The sequence below is a fragment of the Crocodylus siamensis genome, chromosome 7 (genome assembly GCF_052110815.1).
Source record: "Crocodylus siamensis isolate JL-2025a chromosome 7, ASM5211081v1, whole genome shotgun sequence".
Lineage (NCBI taxonomy): Eukaryota > Metazoa > Chordata > Crocodylia > Crocodylidae > Crocodylus > Crocodylus siamensis.
In genome coordinates, this window is record NC_143401.1 from 6,891,731 (window position 1) to 6,907,525 (window position 15,795).

The 15,795-nt window shown below is 46.7% G+C and overlaps 1 protein-coding gene across 1 annotated transcript in view; it reads right to left on the minus strand.

The window, feature by feature from the left end:
- CSMD2 (CUB and Sushi multiple domains 2) overlaps positions 1 to 15,795 on the minus strand; it is a 645,501-nt gene that overhangs the window by 110,041 nt on the left and 519,665 nt on the right. The window contains exons 31-35 of the mRNA XM_090057063.1: positions 15,252 to 15,368; positions 11,150 to 11,263; positions 9,667 to 9,762; positions 1,121 to 1,324; positions 665 to 789 (exon numbers count right to left, since the gene is read on the minus strand). Of these exons, the coding sequence (XP_089913189.1) occupies positions 665 to 789; positions 1,121 to 1,324; positions 9,667 to 9,762; positions 11,150 to 11,263; positions 15,252 to 15,368 (656 nt within the window). The remainder of the gene's footprint in view (positions 1 to 664; positions 790 to 1,120; positions 1,325 to 9,666; positions 9,763 to 11,149; positions 11,264 to 15,251; positions 15,369 to 15,795) is intronic.

Sequence of the window (15,795 nt, forward strand, 5' to 3'; positions counted from 1 at the left end):
CTATTTAAGTTGGTCTAATAAGATATCAGATTCACCCAAAGAACCCTGTCAGATCTATTAACGGCTACTGAACAGAACAGTTGGAGATGTTTCCTTTGGCATCTCTAAACCAATAAATGGTGGATGCTATGGAGGGTATTGAATAGAGGATAGATCATTTGGGAGACCTATAGTGACCTCTGCAATACTGAACATCCTCAGGCTTTGCAACATGGCTTCTGTACAGACCCCAAAATACAGGGATCATCTATGCAGGAACAAAACACCGTATGCACAGTGCTAGCGCTCTTGCCTGTGTCATTCCTCTCGAGGAGACTCAATCTTTTTCAAGAATGGTTTAAGTTGCTTTCAGCTTGCAAATGTAAACAGTGGATGCTCCCCCAAAACAGGCAACAATTATTTTGCTTTTCGAGCTCTATGCTTCTGTAGCTGAGCTGGGCAATTCTCCAAGCAGAGAAGTCCCCAAGACAAACATCCCACTGAAATGTCCCCCACCTTTGGTAGCAATGGTGGAAATGAATATTTGATTTCAGAATAGACGTATACATTTGACTGATTTCCTTCCAAGCAGCAACTTGATAGTACTTGCCCTGTACAAGTGCACCAGGCACCGTGGGTTCTGTTTCTCAATATCGTACTGAAGTGACAGCTGTTAACATGATACCTGGATTCCCGCGCCTTCAGGGACTGTTATCTTCCACACGCAGTTGAGGCTATTTAGGTAAGGCTCAGGGAAGCCAGGGGAAAGGATGGTACCCTTGCGCTCAGTCAAATTTCCACCACAAGGCACTGAAATAAAGCAAATGAGACGTTGAATGGGGAGGAACTTGGCTGTCATACTAATGCATCTAGCAGCAGAAAAGCAACAAGAGCTGGCTGATGATTTTAGGCTCTTTAGGGAGGCAGATTTCCTGCTGCTTTCATAGCACCCGGAACACCGGAGCCACTAATCCAATGGCAAGGTGGGGATGGCAGTGCGATGTTTGGGCAATCCTGGCCAGGCTGCTCTAATTTACAGTAGGTGCTATTTCTCTATTCTGTAGGATGACTCTGTAGACTTCTTCCACGCGGATGAGAGAAGCAGGTTTTCAAAGGACCTTGCCTCACCAGCTTTACATACCCACGCAGGTCGGCACAGAGACGTTCCACTGAGCTAGCGCTCCGGGCATCGTCAGGCACTCGATGCTCCGGGATCCCTGCAGAGCGTATCCGGCGCTGCACTCGAATCGGACGATCGCTCCAACAGAGAAATCGCTGCCTATCCTCCTGCCGTAGCGCGGTTCAGGGACGGAGCTGCACTGCGTGGCACTGGTGCGAGGAACCGCTTTGAACACAGACGGGGAAACATTAGACCCAGACGCAGCTGCAAAACGGGAACGTACAGAACAGCGTGCAAACAAATAGCCAGCCACAGGGGCACACACACTGATTTTAAAAAGTATGCATTAACTAGGCATAGTTAGGCAGCAAATTCACTGGGTCATGGACTGCTTTTTGTTCTATGCCTGTACAGCTCCTAGCGCAATTTGGCCCTACTGCACTAATAATAGGCAGGAACCCTTTTTCCTAGGATTTTAATACCAAACCAATTAACTATCACCCTTATGCTCTACTGAGCATTTTCAAGATGCATCTTCATTGGAACTTTTACCTGCAGCCAACTATCAATAAACTCAAGGTTGTTAATGCCTTCATTAAGGAAAGTTTGGAGACTCTCCAAATGCATCTTCAAAACTACAACTGCAACACCCTAACTTGATACCTAGTATAAACCACAAACATCCAGGAGCTAGAACAAAAGGTGTCCAAGACTTATTTTCACGAGTGTGTTAAATACTTCAAGGGTTTGGCAACAAAAGTACAAATTCCAGTGCAGACATAGGATGCACGCAAAGCATATTGATTGCCCATTTTTTGTTTTTTTGCCAAGCTCTTATCTGTAATTTAGCCCAATACCTGCCCAGACAACCTCACACAAAATACCCAGACCCATGGTTTGGTACTCTGAACCCAAGCTCACTTGCTTGAGATGCAAGGCTGGAGCACAGATTTCTCTTTAAGACTGGCTCTGACTTTGCAAGTAAGAACGTAGAGAAAAACTGCATAGCACAGTCCAGGCATCCAGGTTGTAGCCGTATTGGTCTAGAGGAAATGGCAATAAGGACTCATAGTAGAGACTGATATCTTTTATTAGACCAACAAGATTTTTGCAAGTTTTTTTTGGCAAAACTCTTGTTGGTCTAATAAAAGATAGCAAACTCCAGGTTTTCAGAGTCCTTCAATACTATCTCACAATTACTTGAGCCTGTATTTTCAGATCCTTCTGTTCACTCATTTCTCACTCACCTCCCACATATCAGAGACTAAATGCTGGTTCATATACATATGGTCAACGTTTAGCCTGTCATCCCATGGGGCTGGCTGTATTTAATGTGACACTCACTTCACCTCAACCTAACAGCTCTACAAGATGACAGCTCAGTGGGTTCCTACAAGCTGGCTGGAAAACCACACCGAGTGGACTGATCTCTGGCATGAATGCGGCCAACACGATTTGTGGACAAGCATGCAAATCTGGGACTCATATCCTCATATCTCAAAGACAGCGGTACAGGAGGCAATCCAGTGGACAACTATCTAATACAATGATCACTTTAAAATCCTAAAGGCAGCCAACCCCAAGTCCAGCATCTCCCCAGCTAATTGCCCCTACTGTGTAGGAGGTTGACCAAGTCCTCACCAATGCAGTCTACAGTCCTGGATGCCCAGAGCTGGAGGAGATGGGGATATAGCACCAGAGATGGAGAACGTCACAAGAAGAGACCTCAGTACAGACCCAGGGTTGGAACAGGCCCCAGATCAGATAACACAGCTGGGGATGTCACAGCTGGATCAGATAACACAGCTGGCTCCAGAGCAGGGGGCATCACAGGAGCTACTGCTGGGCGAGTGCAGCTGCCAGCTGTTAATATCATACAGAAACTGCAGCATGGTGGGACTGCAGGGTCATGAATTATAATACTGTGGTTACCCTATCGGCAATGGAGTGGATTTTGCTTCGTATGAAGAGGGAAGCAGCACCATTTCCCTATTCTCCCCTTCCTCGATTCTACCCCCTCCCCAAGTGCGTATGATCCAAGATGAGATCCAAGGAGAAGGCGGCAAGGGGAAGGAGAGAAACCCCAAATCCAACTAGCGTATCAGTTGTATTGACTTTTCCTTGATCGACAAAGAAAAAACATGGAATCGCAGCAGGGATTATGGGTTTAGCATGCGCGCACACGTAATGCCAGCATGCGACAGAGTTATATATACAGGCAGACTGTTACACACAGTCACACCATTATGGCACTGAAGGCCTTGCTTCAGATTCTAAATCTTGGTAACTGAAGCGAGAAAACATTTTGGAAAGCGTGAACAGGATGCTGAACTGGGATGCAAACCTTTGCCAGCAACAGAATTTCACCCCTTCAACACCGCGTGAGGCTGACAAGCCAAGCAGAAGCCCAGCACTCTTCTCTACACCAGTGCACCTTAGGGCCAGTGCAACCACTGGGCAATGCAGCCCTTGGATGAGCTGTGAATTACTCCACGGAGTCTAATGGAAAGATGTCTCCTGTTTTTACTCCTGTGCAGCTGTGTTAAGCCAGTTTGAAAGAGGCTAAGGAAAACAGGTACACTTCTATGAGCCGCCTCCGCTAGCAGACTAGAGTGTTTGCACTTGACCCGATAGAAGACTTTTGCATATTTGTGCTTAGTTTTTCAGTTATTTTAACACTTCTTTACTTGCAGGCACCAGGGATGCTGCAAAGCTTTCCAAAAGCTACTTATTTGAAAACCTACTTCTTTGTTTGTGAATGAGCCTGGTCGCACAATGCTTTGGCGCACAAGCCTTTGGGAAAGACGGAACAGGCAGGAAATTGTATCCAAAGGATGTAATAAAATATCACGCTCTTATCACCTCAAATATGCTAAGCATGCAACAGCGTGTTCCCCACTCACAGCATCACGATTCCTCTTTCGTGACGCCCTGCAAATCCAAGATGTGGGCACACCAGGCCACTGTTATCATCCTTACTGATTTCTCTTGCTTGCCTACACCCTGGTTTCCAAAACAGGGCCTGAAAACAATGTTGAAAACTCATTCCCAGAAAAAAATGGCTTCCCCTTCTCAGAGCTGCTGTGCAGGATGGGTCATGCCCACTCATCCAGACGGAACTGGCCACACTGAAATCCAAAGCATTTTGGGAGCATTTCTATCCTGCCTTCTACCTGCCAAACACACACAGTGAGATCAGCCTGTGACTAAATCATTTTCTGCCAGGTGCCCTGATGTCAGAGCCTGGACCAGGGTGGTAGAAGGTAGCGCAAGAGTCACAGCAGGAATAAATTCATAATCAGGTTACCTGGGGGCGGGAAACAGAGTTCCTGCTTTCTCCTGATAGGTAAATGCTCAGTGTCCTGCCATACCTAGATGGTCCTGAACCTGTCTCCCTCTAGTTGACCAAGGCTTGCACAATTTTTACAGGTGACATATTCAGATGCTTCTTGTGGCAGGAAAGCTATGGCTACACGAGCACCACTGACAGCTTTTGCACAGGTCTGGAAGTTTGCTTTCTCCAAGCCAGTTATTTCAGGCATGCTCACAATGTCCACCTCCTGTAAAACACCATATTAACTTCCTCAAGCACCTCCATTGCCCTAGCACTGGCAGCTGACTTCCAAGCACCAAGCAAGTTAGGCACAAACTGACAGCAGTCTGACGTAGCCACGTTTGTATGCCCTAGTTCTGGAGGATTGGGGCAAGTGTCTCAAGTGGCCTCATGAAGTCCTGTGTCCTTATGTGGCCATTCTGGAAGCACTGCTGGCTGTCCCAGGTTTCCTTCATGATGTTACACCATCATCCTTTTAATGAAATTACAACACCATCCTTTAGGAACTACTGTGCAGGCAAGCCCTGGTTTATGTAGGGGGAATCCACAGGGACTACACCATGCAAAAGGCATCTTCACTCTGCCATATCAGCATCTATCAGATGTGATTCTCCCCATCAAGATCTGCCATTTCTTCTGGAGGGTCAGAAACAGCTCCTGAGATGTCTCCCACCCTCCCAATCTGTTTCCAGCTGTAACAGCACTGCAGCTACCGGCAAGAACAGCTCACCCTTCTATGCCAGATCCACAGCTTGGCATTGGGCTGGCATGGATGTGTGTGTGCAGAGCTGGCAGGCTCAGGGGTGATCTGGTGGCCACCTATAAGTTTGTTGGGGTGCTCACCAGGATTTGGGGGAACATCTGTTCACCAGAGCGCCCCAACATCATATGGACACCATTATACACATATGGGTCACAAGCAGCTCCACAGCATGTATGCTCACAGGCAGGGTTAGCAGGCCTGGGGACGTGCGTCTGCAGTGCCAGGTATTAATACACTCTAGCTATCAGTGTAGATGTACCCAGAGAAAAACCAGTTAATTCCCACAAATCATCAGTATTTAAACCCTCATCTTTGCTTATCCCTAAGCTTGGTCCCAGGGGCGCATGGGCTTTTGCAGCATCACCAGCAGCTGCAAATCCAGTCATTTTTTAACATGTTACAAGTAGTTCCTGGAAGTACGCATAGTCCCAAGTCTCCTTGACAATTTTTGGTTGCTTTACAACCACCTTTTCCTGTTCCAGCTGATTCCTCTCTCCTCTGCCGCTGCGTGAAAGACTCACGTGAACAACAGAACTGCACGGGAGGTGGCAAGCGTAGATGCAAAATGCTGTCAGATCCACACATGAACAAAAAGGAGAGAGAAATTTCATTTCTCACTTAAACCTCCCTCGGTACCGTGGTCTATAGGGCAGTTAGCTTGGCACTGGCTACCTGCAGCAGTGTGGAGCTCAGCATGGGCTAATTGACCCCGCTTCTTAGATGGGTTTGCACATGAGTGACATGCTGCTTTGACTAGACTGTCACTCGTACCTGTTACAAGTAGCTTTACACTAGCTCGAGCATCTCCACGCTACTGTATGGTCGTTCCCACGACCTTGGTCTATACTTACCCTTCCATGCACCTCGCCAGGTGTTTCTTGTGACACCAGTAACCGGGACCTTTCTGGGTGACATTTGTTTTATAAAGAGGCTGTCTCTCCAAATTATGAATCCACATAATACTCCCATGAGACAGGTCATTTTATAAAGGGGGAAACCAAAATACAAAGGGGTTAAGGTTAAGGAACCAAGGGAACCCCAGCACCTAACTCAAACAATACACCTCAAGTGACTTGCTACAAGGGAATTCAAGGCTGGAACTGGGGGGACATAGGCTCAGTTCTTTCAGACCAGTAGGCCTCTCATTATGAGAATGAAAACCAATTTATATTTATAATAATATAACAATTTAAATTCAAAGAGAGAGAGAAAGGGAAGGAAGAGACAACGGGGCTATGGGTGCTGCTCATGCAGCTGTAATGGCCTGAGCTCCAGCCATAAAATGGATGCTCTCGTGAGCGGTACGGGATTGGAAACATCTGTACTTCACAGAGAACATGAGAGACCAGTTTTCAGACCTTTATCCCTGCATGTGGAAAAATGCCCCCCCAGGAGAATAAAGAAGTCAAGGAATTGATTATTGTGGAGTAGGAAATCAATGCATATTTTTTCTCTTAGTTGCTCCAAGATTTATTAGCGCTCTAGGCTCAAGCTGCTGGGTAGGGAACAAACAGAAAGAGTACGGGCACATAATATTGCTAATTCGTTTGGTTTCAATTTGGTTCAGAGAGATTGATGACAATGCCCTGTGTTGTCTTGTACCCGTAAGGCCTTACAAAACCTCCAGCAAAACAGACCTCAGATGAGCAACCCCACGACCGTGCACACACACAAAAGCCAGGAACTGGGAAAGTAAGGAGGGGTTAAGGTCTGAAGCCCATCTGTGTTTTTTGAAAAAGGCGTCTGCTGCCGGGTACCTGGGTACCTGTCGCCTCGTGCAAATCAGAGGTGACTCTGCTATCCACGGATCTGAACTGCAGCTCAAGAGGAGAGCTTTGGCCTCAGCTGGGTTGAAGCATTTTTGCATCAGACAAAGGACCACGTGCTTGGCCTCTCTCCAAGCTCCTGAAACAACCGCACCTGCGCGCCTGACCCTGCCACTCTCCTGCTGAATTCAGGCTGCGTTCAATATGCTATTTAAAGTTTCCTGCCTGTTGGACTTGGGGGAACGTGGGAAAGAGCGTGAGCAGAATACGAGTGGTGATAACTGGGTGGCGTTAAGAGCCAATCATGCTTTTCTGCTTCATGACTAGAGGGTCTACTCAAATCGAGGAGGCAGCCAGCCGACGTCATGGGCAGACCGAGGGGCTGGCTGGCATTTTCATGGGCTTATCGCAGCACCGCCCCCCACCCACCACACTTCTGATTGGCCAAGGGTCCACAGTGGCTCCGCCCCTCATCATTGATTGATGGAGAGGGGTTGAATCACACAACAGGAAACCCTCTCAGCCAATCAGTGGCAAGGTATGGTGGCCGCCACGTTGGTCTCCCCTTCATGCTGGCAGCCCCCACCTGGCGGGCTGCAGCAGTCACAAGGATCTCTGGCTTCCCCTGGGGAGCAAGCATTTTATTTTTGAAAAGTTTGTTTTCTCGTAGATTTTGCAGGCATTGCTTGATTTCACGGGCAACGCCAGATTTCGTGGTTTCCGCACAATCCCCAAAATTGTGATTTGAGAAGGTCCCTATTCGTGACCCAAGGTCAGGACCTTGCACATCCCCAGGCCTCCTGTGCAAAATAATCTGTTAAAAAGAACCCAACAAGTCTCCAGATATTAAGGTCTGAAATACAGAATGCCTCAATAGTGCGCATATCCACACAAACTCATAGATACATGCGTGTGTGCCATCGATGTACAAATGGCCTCCCCCAGGAATTTATATAGGGCTTACCATGGAAGCACCTTTTTGCTTAACTTCCTTGTTCCTTGAAAAGCTACACAAATCATAATCGCCTCTATCTTCTCCCAACAGCCCGAGCCCAAACTAGCACAAACTTGATGCTGTTCCAGGCAGTCTGCAAAAGCTGCTTATCAGACAGGATTTCAGGTAGGGGAAGCCAACGGTATGGTCCAGAGGGGCTTGTGGTTGCTTTCATTCGCAGGCTGGCTGTATGTGAGTCCTGAATGCTAAGTCACTACCATCTTAAGCTTAATTAAATTATTAGCACGCCTGGAGCTTTCTAAATGGGCATCCATAATTACCATTTACAAGCAAACAAACAAACTCAAGCAGCACCTCTAGGCTTTAGTTTGCTCACCTGTAAACCAAGGACAATGATCATTCACGACTACTTCGGTAAAGTGCTTTGAGATGGTAAACACTCATACCTTGCTAACTGCTATTAACATTCAAAAGGGCTGGATATGGGCCGACAGGGGAGGAGGTGATCTCTGTATATGTTAAATGAAAACAAAAGCCACTAGATACCAGCTATGCAAGTCTGGATTACGGGCATTTCGTTCTTTGACTCTCGCTCGCCATGTGGTAATCATGAAAGATTGTGCAGCCCAGGGTTGTAATTAAAACGCGCTCAGGAGGGAAGGAGGTAATCTTTATTGATTTCATCAAAGCCCTTGATTTGGTGAATTCATTAGTGATTGGACAGTTGCTTAACAATAATTAGATGAAACTCAGCTGAAGGGCTCTCTGATTACTCTGAGTCAAACCTTGTCTCCCTTTCCTACCTGGGGAAGGTAAAGGCTCCCCTACAACCAGCTCCCATGTCCTATCCATCTTGTGTAGAGACATTCCTACATAATGGCCATTCATTTACTTCCCCACTACATTATGGGTATATTTCCTATTTAATTACATCCAAATATTTCCTATTTAAATGCATCCAAATCAGTTTGCCTGCATGAGGCTCGGGGGCTGTCACGGAGGATGGGAGGGGGGAAGCAAGGAATTTTGCAGAACGGAGAGGCAGATCAATCAGTTATGTACTGAAGGGTCACTGGGGAAAACCTTCTGAACACTGAGTCAGGTGCTATGAGAGAGCCTCTCAGATATTACGGACATGGGAGTAGAGGCTTTAGAGTGGCAATTCTCGGCTTAGGAGATCCTTTTAAGGGTGCCGCACAATATAAGCACTCTTAGGTGCGCTACAAGCCACACAATTCTCAGGATAAACCCAGAGACTTCACATAGAAAGCCATAGTGACAAAAAAATATTCTGACCTACTGTGCTTTTTCTGAATTTTTTACAACAGAAGACCTGCTCTATTATTTTTCCATAGTCCGAGAATGAGTGAAAGCTCAGAGCCAGCATTTTCCAGGGGGCGCCTTGACTCTAAGGAGGGGTGCCTCAAGTCTCAAATGGTTGAGAATCAGTGCTTTAAAAGGACCTAGATCGGTTAGGCAAAGGACTAACATTTTTAAACTGATCTAGGGGAACAAGCACCCGACTGCCTTTGGAAATCAAGGCCAGCTGGGACAGATGATAAAAGCCCTCGGTTCCACTGAAGCCAACAGGAGTTGACAGTGCTCGTGACTTTGCAAAATCTTGTACAAATGCAGGTCTTTTTTTAAACAGCAGCAGAAGCAAAAAAAAAAAAAAAAAAAATTATGCATCTATTTCAACTAGATATTTGCCAGTCCTGGGGGGTGTTTCCAACCTGCAACTGTACCTACCTTGGTAGACAAAATGAAACCCTTTGGCAGTGGCTTGACCCTTGGCGCTGAATTTGATGAGGATTTGATTGGTGGTGGCTAAGGGCAATGATTCACCTAGGGAGAACAAAGCAGATGACAGGCATATATGGGTCACAGCATCATTTGAGGAAGTGACTTACAGAGGCCATTTTACTAAGGCTGGCATGAAGGCATCTTGCCTTTGCCCATGCAGCAAGGTGTTAAATGAAAGGCTGCACGTTTTCCTTTGAGGCGCTGAGCCATTTTACTCCCTTCCCAGAACAGAGAGGCAGGAGAAATGATCCTGCAATAACATTTTGCTGGATAGAGCCAGTACAGAGGGATCAGTAAGAATCCAGTTGTAAGAGCACGTGGCTCTGGATGGCTCAGGATTGCCTCCAACAGTTCTTTCAGAAAAGACAGCAAATGTGGAAGATTTCAGTAGAAAAAAGGCAGCAAAAAAAAATCTCATCTTGAGAGGGCTAGTCCGTGGCTCAGAATTTCATCGTGACTCATGAAAGCATTTTTTAAAGAGCTCCAGCTGAGCTGTGAAAAACTAGAATTCAGATGCACCAGTTAATGATGCACATCTCACCCATGTACATAAATCCTAACTGCAGCGACCACATGGTATGCATGCATGCACATCTCTTTTATGTGAAACAGGCCGTATGACATGCAACAGGCTTCTTTTGCACAGCCTCAGGGAACTCAGTCCACAAAGCGCTACCGGGGGGGAGGAAGTAAAGGGATGGGAGACTGGGGGCAGTGAAGGGAAGGTAACCTCTAGCCCCTTGATGTGCCAGTAGGGGAAGGACGTGACATAACACTTTGTGATTTGTCTGCTGGCTGGGAACTGAATGAGCCCCATGTAACTTTGGGGAGACACTCTGAAGCCGTGTGTAGATGAAATGAGGGGCATGTGTGCACGACACTTTAAAGTGGGTAAAATGCTTCTGTGCCACTTTAATGGTGCTGGTGTTTGCACGTGGCAGTGGCGTATTGCGCAGTAATTCCAGCTGCTGTAGCAAATTCAGCCGTGTAATGTGTCTTAACTGTCTTGGGGCTCAGCAAACTAAAACGCCTCCGAGAAGTTTTAGCTTGCTGCCCTACAGCCGTGGAGCGAAGCATTGGGCTCCGTGCAGCTCTGCGGCTCTGCAGGAAGCCCATGCAGGCAGCCTGGCAGCAGCCTGGGAAGGCAGGCTCTGCCCAAGAAAAAATAAAAGCGGCAATCTTTTTTTTCTTTCCTGGAGCCTGTCTGCCTGCCTGAGATGTGCAGGAGCCTGGTGCTTCCCTTTATGGCTGCACTGCCCCCCGGGACCACCTGAGCCCTGGGGGTGGGGGGCTACTCTGTGACTTGCCCAACTCAGCGGCACCAGCTCCATTCCCTATAACCCACCCTCGCTCGTGAGTCTGCAGTTAGTGTTATGAGGATCACGCATCAGTTCCCCTCTCCCTGCCAGAACCGGGGGTAGCTTCTCACCTGTGTGGGAGCCGGAGAGCGAGCTGAGGAGTCGGGTGTGCTGGTTGGGTCCATCGTGCACCTCTATAACGTCATTAAGTGCCGTCTGAAAGAAGGCAAACTGCCCGAAGACCACTGTGAACAGAAAGGAAGCACGCTGCAGGACAGGTGGAGGGGTCTGAGCTGCATTGTCCCTACTTCCAAGCCTCTGAGCTGAGAAGTTTCAAGCTTCGTTTGCTTCAGTATTTTCTTGTCCTTCATGGGAACTTGGCATTAGTGAAAAGTGCCTGACTGACAGGTCTGAAGTCAGAAGCCCTGTATTTATCCATAAAGTAGGTAAAACATGAGCAGCAGCCTTCCCCAACATGCTTTATCACTGATTCATAGGCCAGAAGGGATTAGATTATGAATCATCCGGTCTGCCCTCCTACGTAGCACAGGGTGTATAATTTCACCCAGTGATAATTATTACTTGCATTGATATGGCTCTTGCAAGCTCTAGTTGTAAACCAGGCCACCCTGCTGTGCTGAGTCTTGTACAAACAGAATAGGAAGATGGTCGCTGCTCTGAAGAGCTGCATTTCTGCCCTGAGCGTCGCTGATCTTTCGAACAACGGCTTGGGTTGAGAAGATCCTTGAATTTCCTTCTAACAGTCAGTCCTAAACACCTCTATTGAGATTGTCAACAAGGCATCCCCCCGCTCCTCGTTTTACTGCCTTAAATTATGAATGCATCTAGAACCAGGCAGGTCTTATAAAGGGGAAGAATAACAAAAAAAGATTAGGCCATATTTTAACTGGTGCAGGAGGGCCTGTGTGTTATTTACATTTATTTGTGCGAGACACACCAGTGGCTTTTCTTCCTCCAGAACCTGAGGCTCAAAGCTTTTGATTTTTTATTTCCCTGATCCGCGTGTTTTCAAATCGTAAGTGCCCAGTTACGGATTCGCAAGCTGGGAGGTCTCTCACTGTGCAATTCATCAGCCTGCAATATTTGCTACTTGCAAATCCAGGACTTGCAGCATGGCTTCAATGCTCGAATGCTGCAAGGTGGCTGAACCGCCCCCCCGACACCGGCTGCCTGTAGAACTAGAAAAGGAGATGGGAAACGTCCAATAGCTACTCCTAGCAGTATCCTGACTGTTTTTGATGAAGCTATTGCAATGATGTGGGTGGAGGAAAGAATTTATCATGGCCATCGTTGTTCTGTAGACAGAAAATGAAACTCTTCCATCAGGAAGCGTTGCCTTGCTGCTTAATTTTTTTACTAAGATAAATGCTAGGATTATCAGAGTGAATAGCAGCGGGTTAATGGTATGAGCCTACTAACTGTTTCAAGCTGTTCTCCAAAGTTCATATCCATCCCCCATCAGTGGGAAACAGAAGGGAACGACTGTGGAATAGCTGTTCAATGCGCGGAATGGAGTAGCTCTAAGCTGGTACTAAGTAGCACCCTTATACTCTGCTACCTTGGAAGAAAGGTCAGAGACTGAAAGGGCTATGTGGAAGGACTCAATTGTTGATCAAGATGATGCCTGAATTTAAAGGGCTTCACTCTCCAGAGCTGTCAAGGCAGTGCTTTTCATGAGCCCTAACTGTACTTTAAGCTAGAAAATATGTTAAACAATATTAATATCCATCCAGCTCACTGTCTCGGGGGTTTGCAACGTGCCTATCATGCTGGTCTCCAAACACCACACAAAATTAAGCAGCATCAAAGTCTGTAACAAAAATGGTGGTGCATGTAATTAATCTAGGCCCTGATACAGCAAAGCACTTAACTACATGAACAACAGAGTATTTATTCAGCCCAGCGCACTTTGCTGAACTAGGGCTTGTGGCATTTTAAGACTTGATACCATTTCAGCAGCTTTTGACTGCTGATACTGTTAATATAAAAGTCATCTCTATATATATGCAACTTGTTTTTTTAGAAAAATTAGGTCATCAGATTAATATTCACTCATGCAGTTATAGGAAATGCCTAGGAAATGACCTGCTGGGTGGCACGGAAGTGGAAAGGGATCTTGGAGTCCTAGTGGACTCCAAGATGAACATGAGTCGGCAGTGTGACGAAACCATCAGAAAAGCCAATGGCACTTTATCGTGCATCAGCAGATGCATGACAAATAGGTCCAAGGAGGTGATACTTCCCCTCTATCGGGCGCTGGTCAGACCGCAGCTGGAGTACTGCGTGCAATTCTGGGCGCCGCACTTCAAGAAGGATGCGGATAACCTGGAGAGGGTCCAGAGAAGGGCCACTCGTATGGTTAAGGGCCTGCAGGCCAAGCCCTATGAGGAGAGATTAGAGAAACTGGACCTTTTCAGCCTCCGCAAGAGAAGGTTGAGAGGCGACCTGGTGGCTGCCTATAAGTTCGTCAGGGGGGCACAGAAGGGAATTGGTGAGTATTTATTCACCAAGGCGCCCCCGGGGGTTACAAGAAATAATGGCCACAAGCTAGAAGAGAGCAGATTTAGATTGGATATTAGGAGGAACTTCTTCACAGTTCGAGTGGCCAAGGTCTGGAATGGGCTCCCAAGGGAGGTGGTGCTCTCCCCTACACTGGGGGTCTTCAAGCGAAGGCTGGATGTGTATCTGGCTGGGGTAATGTAGGCCCAGCACTCTTTCCTGCTTATGCAGGGGGTCGGACTCGATGATCTATTGAGGTCCCTTCCGACCCTAGCATCTATGAATCTATGAATCTATATGTGTCCATAAGCACACACACACACACATATATATACATACATATATACATACATATAAATATATATACACACACACACATATACACATATATATACACACACACATGTATACATTTCTCTGCTACCCTCTGTACACACATGGATTTGGGGACATACATATGGACAGTACTTCTGTTAGCACAAGATCAAGCGCACATTTGTACATTTGGGCTGAACAGGTTTTGCTCCCATTGCTCCTCTGAAAACCACTGTTAAAACCAATTATTATTTTCCATATTTACTCATATACCACATGAACTTTCCCCCCAAAATATGACTTCCTAAACTGGGGTGTGTGTCTTTAGAGCAGTCTTTCTGCCCAGAAGTACCCCACTTTGATTCTTGCCTCACTCAAAGTTTCAATCAAGTGCCAGTGAGCAGAAATGCTATTTCTAGTCCGGCAGCTGGGGGACTCAATTGACTTGCTGACTCACTGCTCTTTATAGGTTTTAATGACCATTTCTCCTTTTTCATGGTCTTGGTGTTCCACCATTCAAGCTAACCTTTCTTAAGGCAGTTTTGATGTCCACTCGCTATTCTTGGTCTCTTTCCTCCTAGTTCAAGACCCTACAGACTGCTCCTGTCTCTTTTCAAAGTTGCAGAACCACTCGCAGAGACCAGCCTTCAGCAGCAGCTCTAGCTTCAGCTTCTACTTAAGCAGAAAAGAAAGGGTTTTGCTTGAACCTGAAGATTAGGCTCTGCCCCTGCTCTGTGCAATCATAACTGGGAAAATCTTTTTTTCTTCCTCCCCTCTTGCCAAAAACAAAGTGCATGCCTTATTTGGAGGGGTGCAGGGTGTAGCCGTGTTGGTCTAAGGACATGGGCAGACAAGGTTCTTTGGGTGAATCTGATATCTCTTATTAGACCAACTTAAATAGTTGGAAAAATGTTTTCTTATCAAGCTTGCGGGTTTAAGAACCCTTCAGCAGGCTGAGGAAGCATTTGCAGCTGGTGTGTGCTCTTCCTCTTATTTGGAGGCACGTGGTATGTGACAAGATATGGCACTAACTTTCACCGTGGTGCTCAAATTCAGTAGAGAGCAAGGGAAAAAAATACTCCCAAAAATTGTTGCCAACGCTTTATTCCTTTTTGGCCGATAACTTTCCTAATTCTTATATTAAAAATGTTCGCTGTCTCCTTAAGTGACTAGAATTTATAGCCAATAGTGCTGTAATTTCCTTCGACTTCCTTCTCCTTCAATAATACATCCACACTCAACCATAAACAAAAAAAGAGTAGCGGGGTGGGAAAAAAGAGAGAGAGACAGATTTTCAGCTGCTGGAAACAGATTTATCTCCACAGGCTCTGCAAGACAATAGCTCCATGGAGCTCTGCTGAATGACACCAGCTGAGAACCTGACCCATAGAGACATACCATAGTCCTTTGGCACAACGACAAAATAGAGGCAGACTTGTCCACTGGTATAATTCTGGGGATAATTTGGAGACAGGACTACTCCATCTGAACCGGTGTACTGGCCGCCGCATGGTGCTGAAAGAGAAAAGAGAAGACATCACTGGAACAGCTGTTGCCAAAGACTTGCATCCTGCCATCAGCCCTCGTCTCCACTGCTTTGAGATGGGTCCAGCTGCATGTCTGCAATTCTGCACAGGGCTGGCCGCCCCGATCCGTGATCGATTCTACACTTCAGGCACTGCGGCGCTCATTCAAAGTGCCTATACAGAAAAACACAGCTTATTCTAAGTAGAGCGCATGGCTGCTTCACATTGAATTATTAACACTCCACCAAGGCGGGTGGGTGCCATGTAGGGTATGTTGCCTAATGTGTGATTTCCACTGCTATTCCTTTGATCCTAACGCGCAGAACTTGGAGGGATGAGTTCCCCACGGTTTTCAGCAGCGGGGTCTTGGCTCTGGCAGAACAAGGTCACACCACAGATCTCTCCTGCTATGCTAC